Raw genomic sequence first — 26,533 nt, forward strand, 5'->3', positions numbered from 1 at the left:
AACTATTTATTAATTATTTTTTCTTTTTAAACTTGGTTTAGATGTAAATAGAAATCCAATTGATTGTCAGAGTTCAAATTTAAATTCAATGTCATGTCAATTCCCATTATTGTCTGCCGGAGTTGTTTCCTCTATTCTTGTATATCTCAATGGTTTTAAATTATATCAAAATATAGCTATCACATACGCAGGTAAGATAAATTTATAAAAATATCAAAATTCATATTATAGCTAATTTCAATTTTAAGCATCAACTATCTCTGGAAGAATTTTTGTTGATTCAAATCAAGATAATCAATACAATAGTGGAGAAACATTGTTAAATAATGTTGCAATCGGATTAACTTCTCCCACCACTACTTACACAACAAGTTCAGATGCATCAGGAACATATCAATTCATTGCAACACTGGATATCTTGTATCCATTGAGTATACCAACACCTCCAAGCTCATACATGATACCATTACAATCTCAAATAGTTTACGCTTCATATTCAACCCAAAATAACTTGGTTGTAAACATTGGAGTTGTTCCAATATCAGCAGCAGGTTGTAGTGGAACCATCAAAACAGCAAATGGTGAAACCATGAATATCCAATATGGTTCATTTGACTTGACTTTGTATGGTTGGTGTAAATCTCCATCGATTTGTAAGAATCCATTTACATCGATTAAAATTCCACCGGCTTGTCAGAGTAAAATTGTAAACAATGTTTTGACCATTGGTTATCTATGTTCATACAGAGGATTTACATTTGATTCAATTGGATTAAATTCTTATAGTAGTACAGGCTTCCCGGGAGTAAGTACAAACAATACATAATTAATAAATTTAAAAAATAAAAATATATTAACCTAATGCTTACTATTCACTAGTATACATACTATTGGTCAGTTTGTGGAATCAATCCAACATGTTCTCCATATTCCAATACAGCACAATCTTGTCAGGGTGGATCTAAATACTACAGTACTGGTAAAATTAGTAGTGGAACATGGTCTAAAAATGGTAAGAATATCCACTTTTCAATTTTTATTTAAATTAATTATTTTTTTTCCATTCTTCTATATAAAGATACTGGAAGTGGAGTTCAAGTAAAATACACCAATGGAGAAACATATGGCTGCACAACTGGTAGAGAGATGACAGTTCATATATCATGTGGTGCCACATCAAAAGCAATTTCCTCTTACGAATATCCATCGTCAAGTTGCAAATACCATTCACACATGACATCTCCGTTGGCATGTGGAAATTTCCCAGCTCAAGATTTGTGGAGTTGGTGATTTTACAATTCTATGCACTATCAAAGTTAGTATCATATAAATTTAATATCAAAGAAATAATTCCTATTATTTTACAAAATTAACTTATGATTTTTATAGTAAAACATATACTATGAGTAGCTCTGATACTGATACTACTAAATTTACATTTTCAATTTGTTCGACTTCAGTAAACAATGTTTGTACAAATGATGGTGGAGGTGATATTTCAGCATGCTATGGTCCTTACTACGGGAATAGCAATGGATTCAATGTTATATACTATATACGTTATGGTAAATATTCAACAGCAACTTGGAGCGCTGTTACCAACTATATCGGTGCAAAGGTGACCTATTCATACTCTGATACTCAAATAAGTAGTTGCTCAGATGGAAGTAATTCATTTGTAATGGAAGTGAATTTAATTTGTGGAGATGATTATGAACCTTTGTGGATTAAAAATGGAGCATGTAATCCAATCACCTACTTGTATACACCTCAAGCATGTCCAACAGTCATTCCAAATTGTCAATTCAATGGAATGGACTTCTCATCACTTGCAAAGTAATTATTTACAATAACAGATGGCCTCGTACTTTAACATTTTTACTAATACCAATTCTATTAGGACAGGATATAATAATCAACCTGTATGTAATAGCTCACTACATTATAATGCCCATCAAATTCAAGAAAAATAATTATTCACTCTTTTATTTATTTACTTTTCAAATATTTAGAAATATGTATTCTTCAAAATTTGATATCATAATTGCATATTTGGTTTTCATAGACACTTACAGCTTCGTGTGTATCACCACATGAAATATGAATGGTTGTTTGCCTTCCATAGTTTGGGAAAGATACAACTCTTCTTCCATAATAGGTAACTTGAACGCCTGTTCCAGTTGCTGTTTTATTTTATAAAAATAAGTATATCATTTTAACTAAATATGCAATTATGATATCAACTTTAAAACACCATATGCATGCTCTTCTTCATCCAGTTTGATGTCAACTGAAAACAAAATGATTGATAGCATAATCAATACCGATTTCATTGCAATCGATCCATATCTCCCAATTAAAAACTCATCGTTCTTCGAACTCCAACTGATATTATCATAAAATTAAACTTAAATAAATCATCAAAATTACTTTACCAACTATTTATCTTATTTGTGTTCTGTATCATATTTACAATTCTCTATTATATTAGATACTTTGAATTTGAATATATATGTTGATCCAAACATGACTGGTTTACTTGTTGATCCATCGACACAGCAGAAATTCTCAGGATTAGATACATTTTGATTCAATTGAATACTACTCAAAGCGATGGAATCATTAAAAAAAGATATTACACTCCAAAGGTTGGAGGTGTGAATATGCCGGTTGAAGGAGATACTGTTCTCACCTTTATTACGAAATCATCTCGATTTAGACTAATGATCAACAATATCAAAAATAAATTTTCATCCTCTTCAACATTTTCAAAGAAAAAGTGACTCGATTGGATTGTTAAGATCTGATTACATTAGCGATGAACGTGCAATATTCTATGGCAATAATGGTGCAAGATTAACTCTACTAGTTGGTATCTATCAATAATATTTCCTCTCCAATATTGGTTGGATATTTCAACTATCAGTTCAAGCACAACCTTTTTGAATCTAACAATAAGACTCTGGACATCCAATTCAGTCACTCAATATTATCGACCTATCACCTATGGTACTCCAATGACATTACCATCCAATATAATCAAACTTGAAATATTCTTGAATTGTAAGTAAACTTATTTGAATCTTGATAATTAGACTTTGTAAAACTTATTTAGCATATAAACAACACCAGAGAGTCTTATAATCATTGAGAATATTACTATTTCATGTAAGATGACCCTTTCATCCATAATCTTCTTAATTTTCTCAACTAACATATTTCTCTTTTTTTTTATTTTTACCAAATTTATTTCAGCACCAAGTTGTAAAGGGGATTTAACATTTGTTGATTCACTATAACAAACACTCACTCTTGGAAAAGGTCATTACGATTAAACCTATCTTCAATCGATTGGATTGTCATATAGAATTGTTTAATTCGATGAGATTATTGGTTGCAGAGTCAATATCAGCAAGACAGCACCAACAAACTCTGCATTCTCGATTTCAACACATTCCAACATCAATCAAGAAACTATGTCAACACATCTCTTGGCACAAATTACAACGATTGAGATCTCTTCGATCTGGTACCCAATTTGGACAATGTTGATTTTGGTGTAACCACATACACCAACCAATGGATTAACTTTTATGGTATCGATCAATCAAAACTTTAAAATGAATAGAATAAAAAATTAGTTTAGTTTATCTCATTAAAATAAATAAAAGAAGATAATAATAACTTTAATTTTTCATAGTCCCAATTCCTCAGTCTGTGAAAAAGATTAATATTTATATCCTAAAGTAAATATTTACCTGGATCAATTAGATAGTAAGAATTGTACTTATATTTACCAATTCTTAATTTAAGATTATTCGTTGGTCGAGTTTAAGAATATTGGTTTATATGAATTAAAATAAAAAAATTTAATTGAGAGTTCATCTATAATTTCGATAGTGTTGGTAATCAATGATAGATATTTATCTCTATCATTGAACTTTCTTTTACAAACTATCCTGTCTAAATTGTCATGAATTCTATTAATTATAAATGATAATATGATATGTGGTAAATTAACTATAATGATAATGACACCTGATCTATAATATTAATCTTTATCAGGAGTATGATCATTCATTGTTCAATGATGCTAAAAACCAATTTTTTTTATTAGATTTTAATTCTTCACCATTCTTATCATTTCCCTTTAAAAGGCAATAGAAAAAAAAATTGTCTATTGTTCAAGTCTCGATATTAATTATCTAGGTTTATTTTTCATTTTTACTGGATTTGGTTGTGTTTACTTTACTTTACTACTTTTTTATGATTAATTTATATACTTGATTGTGAGACGTATGAACTATATACTTGATTAATAAATTGATCATCCTGTGACATAAGACGCAGTATCATTAGTATAACATATTCTTTGGACTGTTATCAATATTATTATTTAGATAGTTACATTTACAAGTTTTTTTAGAATTTCTTTCAGTTGATCTTTAGTAAGAGTTGGTTGCTGTGCTGGTTGTGGTGTTCTTTTCGATGGTTGTTGATTATATTGGTGTTGGCTTTCTATACTACTGACGCTGATTGCTTGGATAGCTGGTGGTTCTTGATGTAATCCTGGTGGTTTGTTCATAGTAACAGAGCTCATAAGTTTAGCTAATATTGGCAAGTGTGTTTCTTGTTGTTGTTGATTTATTGCTAATGCTGCTGCCGCTGTTTGTTGTTGCTGTGACATTGGAGGTGGTTGTTGTTGCTGTAACATTGCAGGTGGTGGTGGTTGTGTAATTGGTATTGGTATTTGATGATGCATCATCTGTGCTGGCGGTGCCATCATATGAGGTGGTGGTTGTTGTTGTACAGGTGGCGGTTGATATATTGGTTGTGGAGAAAGTGGTTGTTGCTGTAATTGCTGTTGTTGTTGTTGTGGTAGAGGTGTAACTGGCACAGCTACTACAACGGGTGTTGGTGGTGGTCTTGCTGAAATCTGCTTTTGAATATCCTTTAGTTGATTGAATATACGTGGCTGCTCGGATTCTTCGTAGAACCAGATACCATTGATACTATTGTTACTCTTATAGATCAAATAAGGACCTTGACACTTGATTAGCAATCGATCGTTGATATCCTCAACCAAATTCTTTGTCGACAAGCGATTAAGCACGACCAAACGCTCGAATGGCTCCTCCAATCTTCTTACAATAAACAATGAACCTTCAACCTCACCTCTATGCTAGAATTATAAATAGATTGATTGGTAGGTATTATTAGTAATGATCATCTTCTTACAATAATCATAATAATAATAATAATCAAATGAAAACACACATACCCATTCTAAAGATGATTCATCGAATTTATAAACAGCAACATGTGTTGATGTTCCCAAGACACTAACGATCTTGTTATCAAGACGTTGAAGTGCAGATAGGTTTAGTTGTTGCTGTGATCCAGCTTCTCTATTCATTGTATATAAATATGTATATATTAAGGTTTACAAAATAATAATAAAAATATATTTAATAATTAATTATCCAAATTTTTTTTTAGTGAAATTCATCAAAAAATAATTGTTTTTAAATTTTATTTTTTTTATTATAATACTTTTCTTTATTTTATTTGTTTACTTTTTCTTTGTTTATCTTTTGTCAGCCATTTTTGTACTTTAATCTAGATTATCAAAGCTTTATTAGTTTTAGTTTTTTAGTTTAGAGTATGAGAGTTTAAACTTTAACTAACTTGATAATCAGAAAATATTCAGATCATGATCGTCCTTTTATTAGATAATCAAAAAATTATTTCATACAAAATCATTTAAACTGATTGTTATAGACTTTAATTAAATATAAGATCTTTTTTGTTTATTTAAGAAGCTAGTTGTCCTACAACTAACAAAACAAAGATCATGCAAGAACAAAGCAAAAACAACAAATTTGAGAATGATCATTAAATACAGATTTATATTGATTCAGACAAATAATAAGAGATGCAGCATTTTAAGTGATTCTTTAAAGAGTATATTAATCGAGATAGGTTTTCGTCATGATTTGGAATCCGATCAATTAATCGTTGTTTTGGTGCACCTATCAACACATTCCATATTAATGTGTGATTCCTTTAATTTGCCCAGAAGTGCTACATTATATTGGTTGAGTAAATCCAATACACAATCAGTAAGTTGGCAGTTTAACTGTTCATATTCATCAATTAAATAAAAAATAAAGATAAATTACAAATGATAATTTGTTTTGGGAATGTAAAAAGAAATTGTTGTATTTTTGTTTAAAAAAATAACATAGTTTGGTTGTTGTTGTTGTTTTGTGTATGTTTGTATTTAGAAGTAATACTAATATCTATAGTAAATCTTTTCTAGTTACAATTCCAACTACTTCATTTCGTTTGTTAACAACCGGCATATGTCTGAGTCCCATTGTTCTAAATAATTGGTATCCTTCTTGGAATGAGAATGTTTCATTTGCTACCACACTACTGAGATTCATGTAAGGTCTGAGATCGATATACATAGTTTCAATTTCCTCTCTGGTTATGTTCATTTCGCTAATGGGTGGGAAGTGTCTTGCCAGCGCCTGTGTCATTATTTGATAGTTCATTCTGCCATCGGCAGGGATATGACCGTAGTCGGTAGCTTTTCCCCAACGACGTTGATTCTTTCCGCGCTGATATGTGTTTTGTATGTGTGGTTGCTCCTGACAGAAGATCTTGTAGTTGAGCAGAATGGTCAGCTGTGAGCGCAAGATCATTCCACAGTAGATGCCGTCCTCTGAGTAGGCATCTTTGTTGGCGGAGCCGTGCTTCTCGATCACCGGGAAACCGGCATGCTTGTCGGCAGCCTGCAGCACCTCGATGATTCGCGACACACGCTCGACTTCGTAGAGTGTAACAACGTCGGTTTTCATAACATCGGTGATTCCGAAGCGTAACATCGACTGTGGTGGTTGTGTAGGCAGGAAAGGATAGCATTTCTGCTCCATCAGATGTTCGTAGATTGATTCATTAAAGATATCTCCGACCCACTTGGCAATCATCACCGAGAGGATTACAGGCAGCATATACTGTGTTCCCTCGGTCAACTCTACAATAATAATCGCCAGTGAAATGGTCATTCTAGAGAATCCTGCCATCATTGCTGAGGAACCGACCATGGCGTAGATCGATGGATCGATAGGTGGATTGGCATGCTTGAACATCAGCGCGCCAAACTGACCGGCCAGACGTCCGAGTGACGCTCCAATCAACATCATCGGAATGAAAAGACCGGACGACAACATTATACCGGAGGTGATGGTTGTGAGGATGAATGAGATAACAGTGAATACAATGAGTGTTTGAATCGAGAAGAGATTAGCGGAACGCGAATAGAGCAGACGCAGCGATGCATCGAGTGTGTTAAAAGAGAGACCAGCCATATCATTGTACTGACCCTCCGGACAAAAGAATCTGACAAATGTGATATTCTGTGCGGTGATTGTATCGATTGGATAGGTGACATCGGCTTCGTTTCTACAGCCAGTGAGACCGGCCGATGTGAAGAGAACAACCGATGTCAATGTGATAATAATGAAAACCTCGATTGTCTTTGTGTAGATGGGAAGTCTAGAGAAGAATTCAGTTCTCCAACGCGATAATCTCGCATTGAGATAGACAAAGAATGCACCAAACAAACCACCGAGTACACCGACAGCTGCGAACGCCAGCAGCTCTACATAACGATAGAGATACTCCTGTGAGAATCCAAATGTCAAGACACCGTAATCGTGCACCTGCACTTGGAAGCCTTGGAGAATGATATTGGTTGTGAAAGTGGCGATCAAACAGGCAAAGAAAGTTCTCCATGTCAGTTGACGCGACCAGAACGAACTGGCCTCCTCGAAACCAAACAGCACACCACCAATGGGCGCACCGAATGCAGCGGCAACACCTGCAGCGGCACCCGTCGAGATAAAGTCACGGCGATCTCGGTCGTTGTGATAACGCCAGAAGATCTTTGGATACCACTTGAGTGTTTTCGATTTCACCTGACCGATGGCACCACCGATCATACTACCGATGTGAATCATTGGACCCTCCGGACCGAGAATCAATCCCGATGAATAAGCGAGAATGAGAGATATCGTCTTTCCAATCAGTGTTCTCACATTCATAGAGTGTGGAATTCTAATACCGTTGAGGTAACCCTTTACCTCTGGAATACCGGAACCCGATGCAATCTGACCGACTGGAATGATAATAAGCGACGCCAAAACACCGAACAGCACATTGATGGAATAATAAACAAAGAATCCAATGACTTTACCACCATTCTGTGTATATTTCTCTGAAGAATGAAATTTAAAATCCTGAACAAACTCTACCGATTGTTTGACAATATATGCAATTAAACCAACACCCACACCAATCATAAAACAAATTGCCCATTTACCAAATGTTCTTAATATATGATTCTAGAATTATTAATTATTAATATAATGTTATATATATTATATTTATATTATTAATGTTATTATTATATAAACTTACTAATCTTGTTGATTTCTTATGAAAATCTCTATAAATTTGATTATCGATAACTGGGAAATCTAAACTCTCGAATTGGGACATCTTTTCTTTCTCTTGCTCTGTGAATGTATGTTTACCACGTACATGAGTGATACCACTTTTCTTCCCGTAGGAATTACTTCCGTGTGATGGTCTGATGACCTCTGTTTCGTCGTAGTAATCTGGCATTTGTAGTGTTTCGTGTTTTGTAGTCCCTACTGATGATGAACGACTATAACTGTGACCTCCTAAACTATTACTATTACTATTATTATTATTGTTGTTGTTTTCACCAAATGGATTACCATCATTATAATCACCAGAATTATAATCAGAGTCACCTATATCCTCATGATTCTGATATCTTTGATTACCCATTATAAAATATATTTAAATAAATTAAAATAAATAAAATACTAAAAAAAATAAAAATAATATCATTAATATTAATTAACAGTTTTATCGGTAGTAATCGTGGTGGTAGTGTTTATTAAGTTAAAGTTTTATTATTTAAAAGATTGATTAAAGATAGATAGAGATTTATATTATTATATCAAATATTAAATGGTTGAAAAGAACAACAACTTATTTTGTTATTTCAAAATTGTCGATCAATTATTAATAATTGAAAGGTTATTGTTATTGTGCTGCGACCAATCATTTAAAACAAACAAACGATTAAATATATAAATATATAATTTTATAACAGTTTGTAAAGTGTAAATGTTTGTTTACACAAAAATCAAAAAAGGAAAAGTTTAAATTATTTCTAAGTTGTTTTAATTTAATAATTATGTTTTTATCAAAAATTGGTTGTAGTTATAAAAATAATTGTGTATAGATTTGTAATTTAAATTTTGTAATAATTGTATATATTTATATCAACTCACAGTACTCTATCTATCTATTAAAATAAAATAGTATAAATCTATTCAGTGCTTTTACTCTTTCTATATTTACATTAACAATTTTGAAATAAAAGAAAAATAAGAGTAGTTTTATTATTCTACTCCAACGATTGTACTTTTCTATCTATGCCTGATGCAAATCAATAAAATACCTGCAAAATGTAATATTATGATAGGAATGATATGTTGTGATGAAAATAACTATAGATATGTATAAATATATCGGAATTGAATGTACATAATAAACAATCTGACTTAGTGATCAGACTTATACAATCTATTAAAATTATAAAAAATAATGATAATGATGAAATAAATAAAATTAAATTAAAAATGGATGGATGAATTGATGGATAGTTGAAATTAAATAAATAGTAAAGTAGTAGTATTATTAATAGGAAAAGAAGTAACTTAATTAAGTCAAAGTCGATAGGTAGTGTGGGAGAGTATACTCATAAAAATTAAATTAAAATAATTAAAAAAAAAACAAAACATAAAAAAAAACAATTAAAATAAAACTGGTCTTGATTATTGTTTAACAACAATAATAAGTAAGTAAACTCCACACCCAAACAATATTAAATTGTCAGTGTTTTGGGATTGTCTGCAAACATGTACAACAATAATAAAAAACACTTATGCAAACATTTTTTGACAAAATAAAAATAAAAATAATAAAAAAAAAAATTCAACATTATAGTTCTTAATAATGTGATATAAAAACCAGGTCTGGTTAACTATATGGCATTAAATATATATGTGTGTGTGTTGAGTGTTGTGTGTTTTGTAATATAACTAGTATATTTAACAACAACAACTACAACAACTACAGTAACATGAAGAACGAGATTCAAACTATCGTCTTGTCTAAATTTAGTATTTTTTAGTTTGCATATTTAATTTAACACCATGTTTTAAACATTCTTGCTTCAGTGTACTTTTTTGTTTTGCTATTACTTGTCATTCCTGATTATCTGTTTTACTCTTTTGTTGTTATTGTTTATAATTGTGAATGATGCTACTGCTAGCTACTACATTGTTATTTATTCTCACCATGTGTAATGAATGTCTTTTGACGTCTGTTAATTGCCTGCATATGCATAGCGAGTATGCATTTACCAAAAAAAATAAAAAAACTACACATTTTTTGAGCCTATAAATGATAATTACCTTATTGAAAGTATGTAACTCGCACAAATGCGTTGTATAATGTATTATCTATCTACAAGATGATTGATTATTTAAAGACTCGCTATTTTATACTATTATTATTCTATCTATTATTATTTTCAGTGATACAACTAACTTATAAACAACCAATGAAATGAAATGAAAAGAAATGTCTAGACTTGTAAGTTTACAGTATTGTTACTATCTTTACTATTATAAAAAGATCTGTAATTTTATATAATTTATTATTATCTACAACATACAAAAAATAAATGAATAAATAAATTGATTATATTATGTAACACCTATAGGTGGTCCTTCCAATTCACATTAAAATCAGCAAAAATCAAATTAAAAAAAAACAAAACCAAAAAAAAAAACATAACAACATGCAATACAAAATCGGAATTAGATGTGTTGTTGGTGTGCATAACTGCAAGAAACTTTCCATCGATTTATCTATTTTTCTGTTTTTTTTGAAAAAAAAAATCATGAATTTCAATTTTTGGAGATTTTTATGCCTTCGTGTTAATTTTGTTGATTCATCGTTTTAATTAATGTATGATGCAAAAAAAAAAGTGAATAATTAATTAAGTTTGAAATTGTTTTTTTTTATTTATTTATTTATTTATTCATTTTTATTGATAAATTATTTATAAATCTAATTAGTTTTATTTCAATAAACATATATTATAATATATCTTTATTTAAATTATTATCAATTATTTTTAGTATTTATATCATTACAAATTTTAAAAAACAAAAACAAAAACAAAAAATAAAATTTTGTTTGTTTGTTTGTTCAAAACATTATAGTATTTTAGTATTATTGTATTTTTCTTTATATAGGTTGTTAGGTTAGGTTATAGATTAGTTTGGTTATGAATCAAAATCAAATGAATAATGCAGGTGATATTGTTGCTAGTGGCGGAGGAGGTGGTGGTTTGTTCTACTACCTCAATCCTCTGAACTATATGAATAGCAACTTGTTCTATCTCTTTACAGCGTTGAAGTTTGCATCGACATTATATTTATTTCACAAGGCGTTGCTACCGGTGTTTGTAGCGCGCTACTTTGGACGAGTGTTTCATCTCGTTACGTTCCCGCTGGTGATCGTCTTCCAGATGAGCGGTCTACGTGGTAATCTCATCGATAAGATCAGCGAGCGTGTTTATTTGGGTGCGGCACCCTACTTTTGGGATTACCACTTGCTGAGCGCCAACAACATACAGGCCACCGTTAACTTGTGCGACGAGTACGGCGGTCCCGTCAGTTGGTACAACAAGAACAACATCACACAGCTCTACCTCCCGGTGGTAGATCACTACGAGCCAAGCTTGAACGAGCTGCGCACAGCAGTCAAGTTCATCGAGGAGCAAATGGAGTACGGCAACAACGTATTCATCCACTGCAAGGCGGGCAGAGGTAGAAGCGGTGCCGTTGCAATCTGCTGGGTTGCCTATCACCACCGACTCTCACTGGAGGCAGCTCAACAATATCTGCTGGAACGCAGAAGTAAAGTAAGAAAAACACTATACAAGCAAAAGAATGTAAATGCTTTCTATTCAAAGTATTGTTTAAATAGATCACCATTATAATAATCTATCTATAATAAGGAATCATAATAAATCATAAATATATACTTGTATCATTCACTTTATATAAATACTAAAAAAAAAGTTATTTGTTGTTTAAAAATGTTTATATATATATATCTTATCTTATCTTTTATTTAGATTGCATGCAAGTTCAGTTAGTTAGTTTGCACCGGAATCATTACTTCCGTTGCTACTACTACTACCGCTGCTTGTTAGTATATTTGGATTGTTACTGCCAAAGTTACTTGAGTTTAAGTTACTATTACTTCCACCTGTTGGACCTCTTCCTATTAGTCCTGCTGTTGATTGATTCAATGATGGTTGTTGTAAACTATTAGTACTGTTATTATTATTACTAAGATTATTATTACTAGTATTATTATTATTATTTAAAATATAAGTTGAATCACCAAGTAATTGAAGTAATCTGTCAATCTTTACAGCCATATCTGCTCTCTCCTCTTTCTTACGTTGTTTTTCTTTTTTCTTTTCTGCTTTCTCTTGTTCATCTGCCCAATCAGTCAACTGTACAGATTGTAACAATTTATTTCTACCTATTAATTTCAATTCAAATAACTAGATTCGACAAGAGATTTAATTAGTTTGAATTGATAATTATGGTAATAGATAGTTATTATTACTTACACCACCAGCTTGTTTGTTTGCCAATATCTCTTGAAGGAACTTCTTTCTTTCGGTATATACCTTCATGGCCAAGTCAGTGTAGTATTGTGCTTCATCGAATTTGAATCCAAGACCTAGATTCTGTATTTCATCAAACATTCTCTCTGGAGTGATACCTTTCTCCTCTATCAGTCCAGGTCTTTTCTCCATCAATATAGAACAAATTGCACTAATATCATAGATATTTCTTCTAAATAAGAATGATAATGATAATGAATATCTCTTCCATTTCTAAAAATATTGAATTTGTTAATAGAATTAGTAACAAATCTATTATTATTATATATGAAAAATCATAAATGATGATTTCAATACAAACCGATAAAAGAGTTTTTTTATCTTTTTGCTTCTTCATGATGTTGGCATGCACTTCACTATAACTATTTGAAATGATAGCAACAAACATATTGATTAAAATTAAAAACATAAATATAATAAATATAATTGTATACTAATTTTGTTTGTTAAATGAGAGAGAGAATTAGTTTTGATGATTGATTAAGTATTATGAAGAGATAGTAGTAAGTGAGGTGTAGATGCACATACGATTGGACCTAATGCTCTGTTTGTATAGGTCATATCTTGGAAGCTAGGTGGATTACCCATGATGAATTGTAAAGAGGTACCTAAACTGTTTAGGAAACCATTGTAGTAATCTAGATCATGACCAAATGTCAACCATGCTGAAATCAAGAATCCAATCATCATAATCAAAAACATAATGGTAAATGTCATAAGTTGTAATCTAGCGTGTGAAATAGTAATCCAAATAGCATACAATCGTCTGTGAATAATGAGATATCTAAATGTTTTGAATGCTAATAATAAAATATCTAAATCGTAGTAATCAATCAATTGATTGTTAGTATCATTCTTTTTTTGTTCATCTATTATTATCTATTAACTTACTTATAGCACTTAGTTGATAGTAGACTAAAGCAGTCTCACCTAATGCTTCCATATGTGATGGATAACCAGCTGTATCCAGTGGGATGTTATTTGCATTCTTATCACTCAAGAATATTAAGAATAATATAACTGATGCAACAAATAACTATAATGAATAAAAGTTGGTTATGTTAATCTTTGTTGTTGTTGTTGCTATTGTTTAGTATTATAAATACTTACAGAAATATTAATAATATCCAATAGATTCCAAAATGATGTAAGGAAGTATTTAATTCTACCAAGATGATAATCAATTCTAGCTTCATTTATAAAGTTATAAATATAATAAATCAAAAATAGCAGGAATAGAACCTCCAAGAATGCTCTGAATCCATCGAGATGTGAAGAATACATATTGACTCTATAAGTTCTCAATGCATAATATGGTTCTAATATACCACTTGCTGAATATTCTACTAACTAATTGATTAAATGAAAGAATGAATGAATGTAAATATAAATGAATTGCCGCTAGGACTGATGGAGTTAGTATAACATACCATATAGGCAACGGTTACTCTTGATTCATAGTTCAATGTGAATGCAACGAATGAAATGATGACTGCACGTGTCTGATAGTTAAAGAAGGTGTTGTTGATTAGCGATTCCACGCCTTCCTGTATGTTCTCCACATCGATATCTACATAGTGCCCACTTGGTTCGTATACATATTGATTGTAACCGAAAACCATTGGACCACCGGTGTTTGGTGTGAACTTATAGATGGTTCCATTGGTACCAACGATATCACGCTTGTCCCTAGTATAACTATTGTAAGTCGGTGAATAGCAAGTACGATTCAAACTGAGATTCGGACAACTGTTTGGACGCACTCTCAACTGTCTTATTCTTACGGTGCCACCTACGATATCATTCATTGAATAGGGATTCTCGTAGGTCATCGATGACACTTGAGGAGCAAATTGTTCTGTTAAATACTGTTAGAATTGAATTAATTGGTTGGTTAATGTTGGTTGTTTAATGAAATTATGTGATATCTATAATAATAATAAAGTTGTACTTACACTATTAAATTGAGCTTGTGTTTTTATTTCGGTGAATGGTTGATCACCGTTGAATAAAAGATCGGACTTTATTGCCCAACCGATTTGATAGACATAGACAGAGTTTCTTTGTAATATTACAATCGTCAGAAACGCTACAAAAAATACAATATGCTTAATGAGATCTTTGATGAGTTTGGCACGTCTTTGAATTTCGATGGCTGCCAACATCGTCGCTTTTTCATGATCATTTTTGTCGGCAAGTGCTTCTTTTATTTTTAGTCTACGAGATTTCAATGAAGTACCTCGTTTAATTTTATCCATTCTCTCTCTCTCTTTTACTTATTTATTATTATTATTATTAATATTATCTATATTTATAAAGAAAAAATTAAATAAAAAGTAAAAGTATATATATTTTGTGTATGTATTATTTAAAAAAATATATATAAAATATTATAAAGGTGACATAAATAAATAAGAAATAAATAAATAAATATAAAATGTTGTTTGTTACTACTACTCTAAAAATATATAATTTTAAATTGGTTGATTGATAGTGATTTAAAAAATTTAGATAAATCTATCTTAAGAATAAAAAATTTGATGTAAGATGAAATTGATTAAATTTAATTAACGTCGATTTGATTTGATGTTTAATTGTTTTGATGTTTTAAAATTGATTATTTGTAAACAAATAATGATCATTAATTGTTAATAAAAAATGTGGTGATTGACTGACAACTGTTTTTTTTTTTTATAAAATCCATTTAATCGGAAAAGTTTTTTTGAATGGGTTAAGTTTTGACAAAAAATAACCTTTCATTTGGTTGTGTTAAAGATCATGAGACCCATTCAAAAAAAAATGTAATTTGATTCTTTTAATTAAATAAAATCAGATTCTGATTTACACACTTCTTATTATTTGCAGAACTTAATAAATTTGTGTTTTTGTAACCCAAACTAATTCATTCTTTAAACATCGAAATCATTGTTTTCACTTTAAAATAAACAATTCATTTATTCCTTTTTTGTTTGTGTTTTAAAAATAAGAAAAAGAAAAAAAGATATTATATGTTAAAAGTACAACAATCAAATCCATCTTTTTTTTTTTTGTTTTTTTTGTTTGATTTTATTTAGATTACAATAAAATGAATGGTTGATCTATCCATCAAATGAAATGGAAAATAGATTGATTGGTATGTTTGTATTAATATGGGAAGGGATTACGATGTGTATTATATCCTCCCATACCGGTATTCAGTCCACCTGGTGGTACAGGACCTGGATTCTTTGGTTTAATTGAATCACCTGGCGATGATAATGGTATGATGGGTGAGAGTGCTAAAAACATACATATATATATATAATATAGACATAATGTTAGATATAAATGTTATTTCTAATTAAATAACTTTTACATACTTGGAAGCATTTAATTAAAAAGATATTGTTTAATCTAGATAATATGAAAATGAAAGAGTTTGGGTTGGATGATGTTAACAGTCAGCGGACTTTACTTTAAATACTTTCAAAGTTTTAAACTTAAATTTAATATCTTATTTTTTTTATTTATTTTTTTCGGAAGATCAAGATATTTTTGATATTTTTATTTTATTTATGACAACAAAATTGAGATTTTAAATATTTGTTTTACAATATCTGCTCTCCTCTCTCTGTAGAGTATCTTTCATATAAGGTCTTAAAAACACCAACCATTAGGGTTTTTCTTTGTTGTATAACCTGCTGGATTTTGTGGTGGTTTCTTTGGAGTAATAGCAATCAAAACGTTTGAACCTGGCTTGCTTGTTGGTGTTGTACCAGCAAAATTTGCTATAATTTTAATAGATAAACAATATTAATAAATCAAAATGTCATTTATTTTTTTCTATTTAAAATATATCACATACGGAATGTCATTTCTTGTTATTTGTTTTAAGATTTGTTTTAATATGATATAGATCTAAAAAACTTAATTCTACATTTTTTGATCATCTCACACAAAAAATAAAACCAAATTTATAAAATTTTTTAAAAAAATCTGGATTTTTTTGATCTTTTTGTCACAAAAAAAAAAAAGAAATAAATAATTTAAATAATTTATTTTTTTAAATAAAGAGTTTGATAAATATTATTACTGCAAAAGATATTAATGTACTTGGCAAAATACTACCAGAAGATGAAATTACATCTGTTGTGGAACCTATTTTTTTTTTGATTAAAGTTTTAATTAGTATTTTGAAAAAAGTAGATTACAATAAAATTGAAAAAGTAGATTAAAATAAAATATGAAAAAACTTACTTGTTGTTTGACTGGTTGTTGGTGTTGATGTGGTTGGTGTTGATGATGTTGTTTGAGTGGATGTGGTGGTTGCTGTTGTTGTTGATTGCGAGGTGGTCGGTGTGTTTGGACAGAGTTTGTTGACATTGCAATAACCGTTGGGTGTTTCGCAGTCACAAAGGATTGCGGCGGTGAATTGCCTCAGATATCCGTCGACAGATATCGTTAGGCTACTGGTTGGATTCGGTACGATTCTATTCATTGTGCAAATCAAAACGGTAGAGGTTGGCGAATCCAACATACAAACATCACCACCAATCTTGATCTGAATGAAACGCAGGTTTGATCCAAAGTTACCGTTGATGGTAAGTGTGAGACCGCTGTTATTCGCAGTTGTCACTGTTGGATAGGTCCATTTGAACTCAGAGAAGTTTGTAGAGACAAATGGTTGACTTTCCACAGTGAGATTGTACCAACCTTCCGGCAAAACCGGATAGATTTGAGAAATGATGTTTGTCGTGTTCGAAGTTACAACTTGAACCTTTGTGCCATTGAAATAAACATTTGGTTTGACCAAGTTTGTGAAATTACCATCAAACATATTAATTGATGTACCTGATACAATTTGTAAAAATTGTGTAATAAAAGTAACTATTTTATATAAAAAACAAATCAATTAGTTAACTAATGAATGACAGTTCAGCTAGTTTAAATGTTGATAACTTACTCTTAATATACTCTTTTATGTAGAAACTATCTGAAAAGTCTGATTTTACGGAAATATTATATGAACCAGTTAAAATATCTTCTTTGACAATACAATAAATATATTCTTCACTGCTTTCAACGATATTACATGAATAGTTTCCAATATCTACGACTAAACCACTGGTATTAAAGATACCATTTATCATCCAATGAACTTCATCATAAAGTAATCTAAATGTTACATTCTTAATATAATCTATAATTGATGTTTTTTAGTAAATATATTGATGAATTCTAAAAATGATTAATTATTTGCTTAACTTACATTCTTTGGACCAATCGATTGTGAATTGAATTCCATGGAATTTAGAGAAAATGATTATTTCAGTTCCTTGTTTTGCACTCGATTGGATTGTGTATTGATAAGTCGTTGACTTATTGATTTCTACCAATCCGTCGCTGTGATCGATTTGTACTAATTGACCATTTAGTCTGTTAAACAACTTGCTTATGTAAAGTAGGTTTTCACCGGTGATAGTGATGACACCGTTCTGAACGAAATAACTAGTTTTATCGAGAGTCGCACCACACATTCCTGTTTCTGTTTGATTTGTAAACGCTGCGTATCCAAGTGGTAAATAGGTGAGGTTGATCTTTCTGTTGCAATACAGATATTTCGGTATTGTATCATTGGTAGCAGACAAGTAAAAATTTGGATAATCCGACAGGTCTGGACAAACAGATTTAAAACAAATATAAAACGGTAGTTTATTTGATCTTTGAAGAACAACTACTACATTTCTAAAAGATAAAGTATTATATTAGTATTCATACACTTTTTCTTTTTTCTTTTTCTGTACATACGGATATATAGTTGCACCTGCAAGTACGAAATCCTTTGTCGACCAATCAACAACAAAGAAAGTAAATAATCTTGCTCTAAACATCACTGTACTTGTTACAATGATAACTCCATCGGTGATATTTGAGATTGACATAGTCGCTGCTGGTGCATTCATTTCGAGTGTTGCATTTGGCATGTCACCAATATTTCTATAAAATTAAAAAAGAAATGGGGTTGACAGTTGTTGGTAAATTTCTTTGTGGAATATTAAGATTATTGAGGTGTAGAAACTTACACTTGAGACAAAACAGGATAATAATATGATGAAAAATTATAGTAATATGGTTCAACAAATGAAGTAGTATTGACATAGGACATTACTCTAAAATAATTAAAAGTTAGCCTTAAAAAAAATTAAAAAAAAAGAATAAATAATTTTACATACAAATAAAGTGAAACCAATTTTGGCATGATTGTCAATGGGAAATTGGCTGGAATAATGGGACCATTACTAGAATAGTTCATTTCAAATCTATAGAAGCATCAAAATTATGAGTATGAGTAATGAATTGTTCATCTATATTGTTCAATGTATTTACCTGAACCATGATGCAGAGGATATATTTCCAAACAATGTCATTGGGTGAATGCTTGTATTATAAATATTTGGTTTAAAAAAGATAAAGGAATTGATATTTGGGAAATCAAGTGGTAAAATTGAAAAATCTGGTTTAATTTCTGGATCGATTGTTGCATTCTTTTGTGTAAATCTATAAGAATGATAGTTTTTTTTTTTTAGTACTAATTAGAAAATATAGTTTAATTATATTTTATAATATTTACGCAATTTGATATACATAAGAACCATCACCACTTGGAAAATTATTGCAAACAACAGTGTCAGCGTAATCAGGATTTGATACTGGACAGAGTGTTACATTATCATAAAGTGTTGGGTAATATGCATAGAAATCACCTAGGAACTTCAAATTATTCTCTATAAATTATTGAAAGTGGTGTTGCAAAATATTAGCACTCAAAATTTTGTCGTTGGTGCACAATTGTGGGTGTTTGATATGCTTACGTTCTGTAGAGGTGATTTGGGAGAAACAAACCGAACAAACAAACAAAATCAATACTGATAGCGTATATTTGAAATGGATAGACATTGTTTTTTTTTGGTACACTCCTTTGTGAGGTATAGTTGTAACAACTTCACTTTTCCTATATATTAATTAATACTATCTATCTATTTTCTGTTTCTGTTCTCTATATCTCTAATAATACTATGATTGTTTGAGTGAAATGAATGAGGGACAAACATTCAACTGGAGTATACTTTTACCAAAACAACAAACAAACAAACGGTCCGTATTTCTTTTTTTATGTATGTCACAAAATAAAAAATAAATATCATGCGGTTTTTGTTCGTCTTTGAAAATTTGGATCTACAAAATATGGTTTCTGTAGGCAGAGAATAGTGATTGATTTGTGGACAAAAAAACAAAAAAAAAACAAAAAATTTCAAACAAAAAATCGAAAAAAAAAAAAGTTTGGCTGGCGTTTGTGAAAGGTGTCAATAGCAATATAATTAAAAGATTTATACTATATCTGTAAACTTTTTTCAAATTAGAGAATGAACAGGATGTGACTCTTTGCAAGTGTTTTTGTTTTTTTTGTTTTGCATTTTGGAGGAGAAAAAAAACCCACACTTTTTTTTGTTTTTTGATCATGTTGATGTACCGTTGAATCAAAAAATAACCAGTGGTTGCCCTTTGTTTTGGCCCACCAAACATTTTTAGCTTTGTTTTTGATGAAAAAGGTGGTATTTTTTAACTTTGATCGTGAGAATTAAATCTCTTTTGTATTGAGATTGGAATTTTTCTCTTTTAGGAAAGTTTTACTGTGGACCAATAGAATTACAAAAAAAAAATTTTATTTGGTTAAATAAAAAAATTCCTTTTTTATTTTTGTGTCTTTTTGTTCGAAATAAACCTTGACGTTGCAACAATGAGATCGATTATAGATTTACAAATAATTGGATATTTTAAAAATAATTGGATAGATTGTTTTCAAAAAAAAAAAAAAAAAGTTTTATTTAAAGATACAAATATATGGATACCAAGATTGTTATTGTGATATATAATAAGTTGGTATGTCTTGTGTATAGATTTGGTGCTGCATTTAGTGGGGTGGTTGTTGATGTTGTTGTTGGTACAGCAGTGTTAGTGTTGGTGGTTGGAGTACTTCCACCCCCAGTGGTGGTAGGTGAACCAGAAGTGGTACCACCAACTGTGGTGGTTCGATCCGTTGTTGAAACTGGCGCTGACGATGTACTACCGGTGGTTGTTGTGGTCGAGGTGGTGGATTGACAAACACCGTTACTGTAGGTACCACCAACCTTTGGTCGAATACAAGATAGAGAGTAACCTTCGGAATCCGATGAGAATTCCAATCGGTAGGATTGGGTGTCAACCGATGCCTCTAGACATTTAGTGTTGGCACCGAGTTGAGTGCATGCAAGTTTGGACATCGAAATGGTGGAGGGCATTGCCGTGCTATTGTCAGCGGCAACCAACAGGAATGCTCTGGCATCAGGTGTTTCAGTTGGACCACCATTGAAACGGACTCTTACACGACGATTATAGATTACACCACTGAATGTAATGTTACCATCATAGACGAACTTTGGATTACCATTGAGACCTTCTCCTGCCACTCTGGCAACAGGAGGTTTAGATGTTTCACCAACATTTCTACACATTGGATTGATTTGCATTAGTTTATCATTGATTACACTCATTGTATTGGTAATGGTGTAGAGACCACACGATGTTGGATCTTGGTTATCCAATCCGGAATAGAAAAATTCGGAAATATCGAGGTTTTGAGTTGTAAATCTCGAGTGTTTGGTGAATGTATCGGCAATAATATAATGTCCACCCGGAATTGATATGGCATATCTATAGAATCTCTTCAACCAACCATCGTTTGGTTGACTCTTTCCGTAGACTTCTGATCCATCTAGTTTGAACATTTTAAAGTTGATACCATCTTGAGTGATTTCCAGCTGTTCAATGGTTCCACGAACCGGTGAGAATTGACTTTTGTTGATGGTTGTACTAACAGTGTTGTTGGGATATACAAAGAATGCATCTTCAACAACCAAAGTATTGGCACCCGCTGGATTGTTATCAATCTCCAATGTTTTGTCGGTTTTGGCAATGGTTCCATAGGACATATCATAAAGGAAACGAGCACCATATCCACTCCAAATAAAACCACCAAAATCACTCTCTGTATGTGGGTATCCATTGTATTTCCCTTCCATTGCAAGATTTGTAAACTCTGCCAACTTTGAACGACTAGTCATTGGTGCATTTACTTCCTTGACTTTATTACGGAACATACCGTTTCCACCTAACGGATAGAATGATACAGAATCGTTGAATGACTTACATTGACTTGTGATTTGTGTCCAGTTTCTCGCTATTACTTTGTGGTTATCAAAGTTTTGATCCAATCCAGAGCTAAAGTAATGATATAGCCAGAATCTAAGTACGGTACATGGGTCTATGATAGGCTGTCCGTAACCAATGATTTCGGGAATGTACATTGAATAGATTGGAGTCAGTGATCCATACTGAGAAAAATGTGAATCACCAAAATCCATTGTAAACGAGTCTGTCATGATTGCATCTAAAACCCATTTGTGAACCTTTTCGAAAATACTCCAATCCAGAGCGAATGTATGGATTCCCAGCGCACTGTTGATAAGATAGTCGATTTCCATAAATCCATCGCAAGTCATTGTTGTATAATGAGCCAATCCCTCGACATACACACCGTCGGACAAGAAGAATTGACGAGTTCTATAGAGTACCGATAGCATATCAGTCATTACACCCTGTGCCAGTGTAGCATTCTCGTACCAACGCACAACCGAATAGTATACAGCACCAGAACTAAGTACAGGAGTCCAATTGTTTCCATTCCACAGAGCCCAACCTTGAGTTTTATAGACTCTACGGTAGTCGAATCCTCTACCATCCATCTTGTTGACAATCATGGTGATTATTGTGTTATTTAAATTGTTCCAGAGAGTATCGACATAGGTGGACCAGAATTTCAAAGGAGCAGGTGTTCCAAGATCGAATCCAAACGTTCCACTTCCGTCACTGTAACCATCGTACCAAACACCCCATATGTTCCAAAATTTGAGTTCACCATCGATAACCTTTGGAATAAGGGTATTTAGATTGTCAGTGGTATAGACACAGTCTGCTCGTTGCAAGTAGAAACAAGACTGAAGGAATCTAATAAGGAAGAGAGCATTTCTTCCCTCTTTAAATCTAATATTTAAATCGGCGCTAAGTGTACCTTGAAGGTAGTTCTTTACAACGGGATTTGTCTCGAAAGGATATCTATTATTCTTACAAATACTACCACCGAATAGATTTACTTCCCAATCATCACGAATGTTATGAACAGACTATTGTAAGTATAATAGATAAAAAGATATTAATATTAATATGTCAAAGATTAGATATATTATTTCAGAAACATACCAATCCACCAGGTGCATAGTTATCACAAGCCAATTCCCAGAATGGTTTGACTTTAGTTTCCCAGAAACTGGAATGATTACCGAATAATCTTGGATGACCGGTTGGTGGGAGGGTACTGTAGGTAAAGTCAATACCCATATATAGACTGACAGTGTCTATTCTAAGAATCTTGTGTAGGTAGATATAGCAGGCACCGGATGATGGACAACCTGTATTATAGGGATAGGTACTGACTGCAAATACCACTACATCAAGTTCCTTGACGGTTTTGTATTCGGTTGGTATTGGAACGTCAATTACGGGATCATCGCTGAATGGACCGAGAATAGTGTAACCAGACGATGCGCCACGCTCTGCAGGTGTACCCAAGAGAATATAGTATCCAGCTTTTGCTTGCGGATCCCATGGACCTTCGGTTCTAATATTACAACCTAGTGGACCGCATGGACTTCCACCGAATGAAGTTACACCATAGTTGCCACCACGTGTATCCATCGAGATTTTGACTTTCTGTGGTGTTCCATGTGTTGCTTTGTCGGGAAGTGGGAATCTGAATTGTACCCAAGAAGGATTGGCAGACACCGGAACAGAGTTATCTGGTTGACGTTTGTTCATCAATTGAATCATGTTACCATCGATTAGAACACGACATGCACCTTGTTGGACACCACCATACTCAATAGCTTGTTGAGGAAACACCGATGTTTGAGACAATGATTGTCCACATGCATTGGCGGGCATAGAGCTCAAATCCAAAGTGAATATTGTAAATGGATTGTCTGGATAGCCACTAAAGTTTGCTTGTAACACTGAAGTTGGTATTTTAGGTAATCCATCAGTGAAATTTTGAAGAATCCTTTTTTGAAAAGAAAAAAGAGATGTAAATATGTTGTTATTGTGTTAGAATATAAAAACAACTTACAATGGTGAAATTGAATTCCAATTAGTTGTTGTCGGTAAAGCACCGAAACTATTGTTTATAAAAATACAAAAAATAAATATTAATAAATAATAAGCTAACCTTTTCATTTTTGAAATGATTATGTTTTAAAATGATTGGGTTTCTTTTTTTGAAGTTAAAATAATCCACAGTTTTATCTAGAGTACTTTAAAAAAAGAATGACTTCGATGAGAATTTGATCATTTAGTTGATCACCTGTGAAATCATGATTTTATTTTTAGTTAATGGTTATTTGCAAAGATATCTTCCTAACTTGGGTTACAAATTTCGAAAACAAAAAGATTTTTGTAAAAAAATGAGGTTATTGTTTGATTGTTAGATTACTATTTGTGGGGAATTGATGGGTTTTCAATGAAAAGCAAATAAAAATAATATCTTTATTTGGTTTTGGTTATTTTTGGTTGTTAAATGGGTTGAAATCTACAAATTATTATTTATTTAATAAAAATTATTTTATAATAATAATATCACTTTGCTTTTAATGATAGTAGTTATTTTTTAGATGGTTGGATATTTAATTGTACTTTTACTTTGATTTGTTATTGATTTGATATTATTATTATGAGGTATTTACATCTTTATAAAGTTGAGAAAATATTTGCTGCTAATGTGATGTTCTAAAGGGTTACATAATCTTTAAATTCCCATGCTGTATTGATCGTTCTTCTTTGTTCTCTAGTTTAAAGCTTATCGTTATCTTGATCATCAAGGTAGTCGTCGTCGTCGTTATACTTTGAAAGTGGTTCTATTTCGTTTTTGAGTCGGTCGTATCTGACTTGGTTTCTCGTCTTGCAATATCGGTAGACGATGGCCACCACGGCAAAGACAACGATGAATGCAAAGACAACCAGTACGATTCCGAAACCTGTTGGTGCCGATTGACAACGTTCACACATATCTACACCATCCTCCTGTCCGAGTACAGGAGATCTACAATTATACTTGACGAGTAGCGAGTTCTTGTAGGCACTACCACCACAGTGATAGGTTACTCCTACAACACTGTTACAACAATCTGCTTTGACATTGCTCGAAACCAAACTTAAATAAAAAACAATAAACAATATATAGTTTGTAATAAATATATAGTTTCTCATTTTTTCAAACTGTTAAAACTTGTTTAATAAATCTTAATTTTTTTACTTTAATACTTATTTTTTATTTGGTTTTTGATCAAATTTTTTTTTATTTTTTTTTTTCAATAGATATTTTTTGATTTGAACCAAACCAAACACCACTATCGCGTCGATCGTCGACTATTTTAATACTAATAATGTAATAATCATGATCATTTCTTAATACATTATTCATTTGGAGGTTAATAATCATTATATCTATTTCAGCTTGTTCAGGTTTGTTGTTTTTATTGATCAATGTACTTATAATGACAATATATACTTGAAAACTATTCATGGTGTGGATTCAACTTCTTCCCATTCAACATCACTTTATTGGATGGTGACTATTTATCAATATGAGAAGAGAACAACATTATAGAATGAAAAATTAACCAACAATTCATCATTATTTTTCCAAACAAGCAACAAAAAAATAAAATAAATAAAAATAATTGGCGAAAAGATTTTATTTTAATTTAATTTTTATTTACAAATACTATTAAATATTATTATTTATTTATTTAGACTTTCTAAGTAATTGAGAAATTAAATCTGAATTCTTTTTCATATGTTTTTCTCTGTGTCTGTTGGCATCTGCCCACTCCAATAGATGTAAACCAAGTGTGTTGATATGTATACACATAGGGGCATGACATGAACATACACCAGTGAGTTCACCATCTTCACAAACTGAGGCTTCTACATTGTATCCATTGACTTTTGCTTTTGCGAAGCCATGAGAACTAACTGAAAATTCCGAAAAGTTGGACTTTGACTTGTTACCTGTATAGTTTACTGGTAAATTCAATAAAAGCATAGAATCTTGCATTGTATTATTTGTTTGATTGAATTTAATTTCTGAATTATTTTTTAAAATTGATTCCATTTTATTTTTATTTATTATTATTCAATATCCTCTTATTTTTATTATTTTTTTAATTTTTATTTATTTCTTTAATTTTGTTAATGAAACACTTATATACATCGATTACAAAAACAAGTAATACTTATATAATTGGATTCTGTTTTATACTAATGCAAAAATCAAACCCCACCTATTCATTGTGTAATTTTTAATGAAAATTACCTTTTTTGGTAGATCTATTTAAATTATGACTCACACATATTTTAAAATGGTGAAAATTTTTAGTTTTTTAAGATAGACAAAGGAGAATTCAAGTCATTATTTATAAATTGATTTGAAAGTGCATTGATTTAATTCTATATTTAACATTT

At 31.3% G+C, this 26,533-nt stretch overlaps 9 protein-coding genes across 9 annotated transcripts; 3 read left to right on the forward strand and 6 right to left on the reverse strand.

The window, feature by feature from the left end:
• Positions 1 to 88: 88 nt before the first annotated feature.
• PPL_01460 (uncharacterized protein) lies at positions 89 to 3,835 on the forward strand (the record flags this gene model as incomplete). Its single annotated transcript, XM_020572468.1, has 10 exons — positions 89 to 191; positions 249 to 805; positions 880 to 1,012; positions 1,079 to 1,286; positions 1,390 to 1,836; positions 1,857 to 1,922; positions 2,579 to 2,779; positions 2,817 to 2,872; positions 3,701 to 3,746; positions 3,814 to 3,835. 10 exons carry the CDS (start codon positions 89 to 91, stop codon positions 3,833 to 3,835), a joined length of 1,839 nt encoding a protein of 612 aa, XP_020437611.1.
• A 128-nt stretch (positions 3,836 to 3,963) lies between these two features.
• PPL_01461 (Dcp1 family protein) lies at positions 3,964 to 5,416 on the reverse strand (the record flags this gene model as incomplete). Its single annotated transcript, XM_020572469.1, has 4 exons — positions 3,964 to 3,980; positions 4,284 to 4,377; positions 4,415 to 5,182; positions 5,282 to 5,416. 4 exons carry the CDS (start codon positions 5,414 to 5,416, stop codon positions 3,964 to 3,966), a joined length of 1,014 nt encoding a protein of 337 aa, XP_020437612.1.
• An 886-nt stretch (positions 5,417 to 6,302) lies between these two features.
• clcA (chloride channel protein) lies at positions 6,303 to 8,883 on the reverse strand (the record flags this gene model as incomplete). The annotated part of the gene is made up of 2 exons (XM_020572470.1): positions 6,303 to 8,411; positions 8,488 to 8,883. 2 exons carry the CDS (start codon positions 8,881 to 8,883, stop codon positions 6,303 to 6,305), a joined length of 2,505 nt encoding a protein of 834 aa, XP_020437613.1.
• Positions 8,884 to 11,479: 2,596 nt separating this feature from the next.
• Positions 11,480 to 11,727, forward strand: PPL_01463 (uncharacterized protein; the record flags this gene model as incomplete). Its single annotated transcript, XM_020572471.1, has 2 exons — positions 11,480 to 11,525; positions 11,627 to 11,727. 2 exons carry the CDS (start codon positions 11,480 to 11,482, stop codon positions 11,725 to 11,727), a joined length of 147 nt encoding a protein of 48 aa, XP_020437614.1.
• A 235-nt stretch (positions 11,728 to 11,962) lies between these two features.
• On the forward strand, positions 11,963 to 12,181 carry PPL_01464 (uncharacterized protein; the record flags this gene model as incomplete). Its single annotated transcript, XM_020572472.1, has 1 exon — positions 11,963 to 12,181. The coding sequence occupies one exon, from the start codon at positions 11,963 to 11,965 to the stop codon at positions 12,179 to 12,181; it is 219 nt and encodes a 72-aa protein (XP_020437615.1).
• A 159-nt stretch (positions 12,182 to 12,340) lies between these two features.
• PPL_01465 (putative Ca2+ channel) lies at positions 12,341 to 16,252 on the reverse strand (the record flags this gene model as incomplete). Its single annotated transcript, XM_020572473.1, has 10 exons — positions 12,341 to 12,735; positions 12,823 to 13,096; positions 13,412 to 13,683; positions 13,775 to 13,919; positions 13,994 to 14,233; positions 14,314 to 14,385; positions 14,482 to 14,751; positions 14,839 to 15,158; positions 16,072 to 16,161; positions 16,243 to 16,252. The coding sequence occupies 10 exons, from the start codon at positions 16,250 to 16,252 to the stop codon at positions 12,341 to 12,343; spliced, it is 2,088 nt and encodes a 695-aa protein (XP_020437616.1).
• A 267-nt stretch (positions 16,253 to 16,519) lies between these two features.
• On the reverse strand, positions 16,520 to 19,819 carry PPL_01466 (uncharacterized protein; the record flags this gene model as incomplete). Its single annotated transcript, XM_020572474.1, has 11 exons — positions 16,520 to 16,650; positions 16,988 to 17,020; positions 17,120 to 17,191; positions 17,402 to 17,749; positions 17,826 to 18,062; positions 18,132 to 18,607; positions 18,641 to 18,859; positions 18,946 to 19,032; positions 19,250 to 19,420; positions 19,494 to 19,647; positions 19,735 to 19,819. 11 exons carry the CDS (start codon positions 19,817 to 19,819, stop codon positions 16,520 to 16,522), a joined length of 2,013 nt encoding a protein of 670 aa, XP_020437617.1.
• A 929-nt stretch (positions 19,820 to 20,748) lies between these two features.
• PPL_01467 (uncharacterized protein) lies at positions 20,749 to 25,592 on the reverse strand (the record flags this gene model as incomplete). The annotated part of the gene is given in 6 exon segments (XM_020572475.1): positions 20,749 to 23,142; positions 23,219 to 24,074; positions 24,141 to 24,188; positions 24,208 to 24,324; positions 24,912 to 25,220; positions 25,408 to 25,592. The coding sequence occupies 6 exon segments, from the start codon at positions 25,590 to 25,592 to the stop codon at positions 20,749 to 20,751; spliced, it is 3,909 nt and encodes a 1,302-aa protein (XP_020437618.1).
• A 222-nt stretch (positions 25,593 to 25,814) lies between these two features.
• Positions 25,815 to 26,183, reverse strand: PPL_01468 (uncharacterized protein; the record flags this gene model as incomplete). The annotated part of the gene is made up of 1 exon (XM_020572476.1): positions 25,815 to 26,183. One exon carries the CDS (start codon positions 26,181 to 26,183, stop codon positions 25,815 to 25,817), a length of 369 nt encoding a protein of 122 aa, XP_020437619.1.
• Positions 26,184 to 26,533: the final 350 nt, after the last annotated feature.

This window comes from Heterostelium album (genome assembly GCF_000004825.1).
Source record: "Heterostelium album PN500 unplaced genomic scaffold PPL_scaffold2, whole genome shotgun sequence".
Taxonomy (NCBI): Eukaryota; Evosea; class Eumycetozoa; order Acytosteliales; family Acytosteliaceae; genus Heterostelium; species Heterostelium album.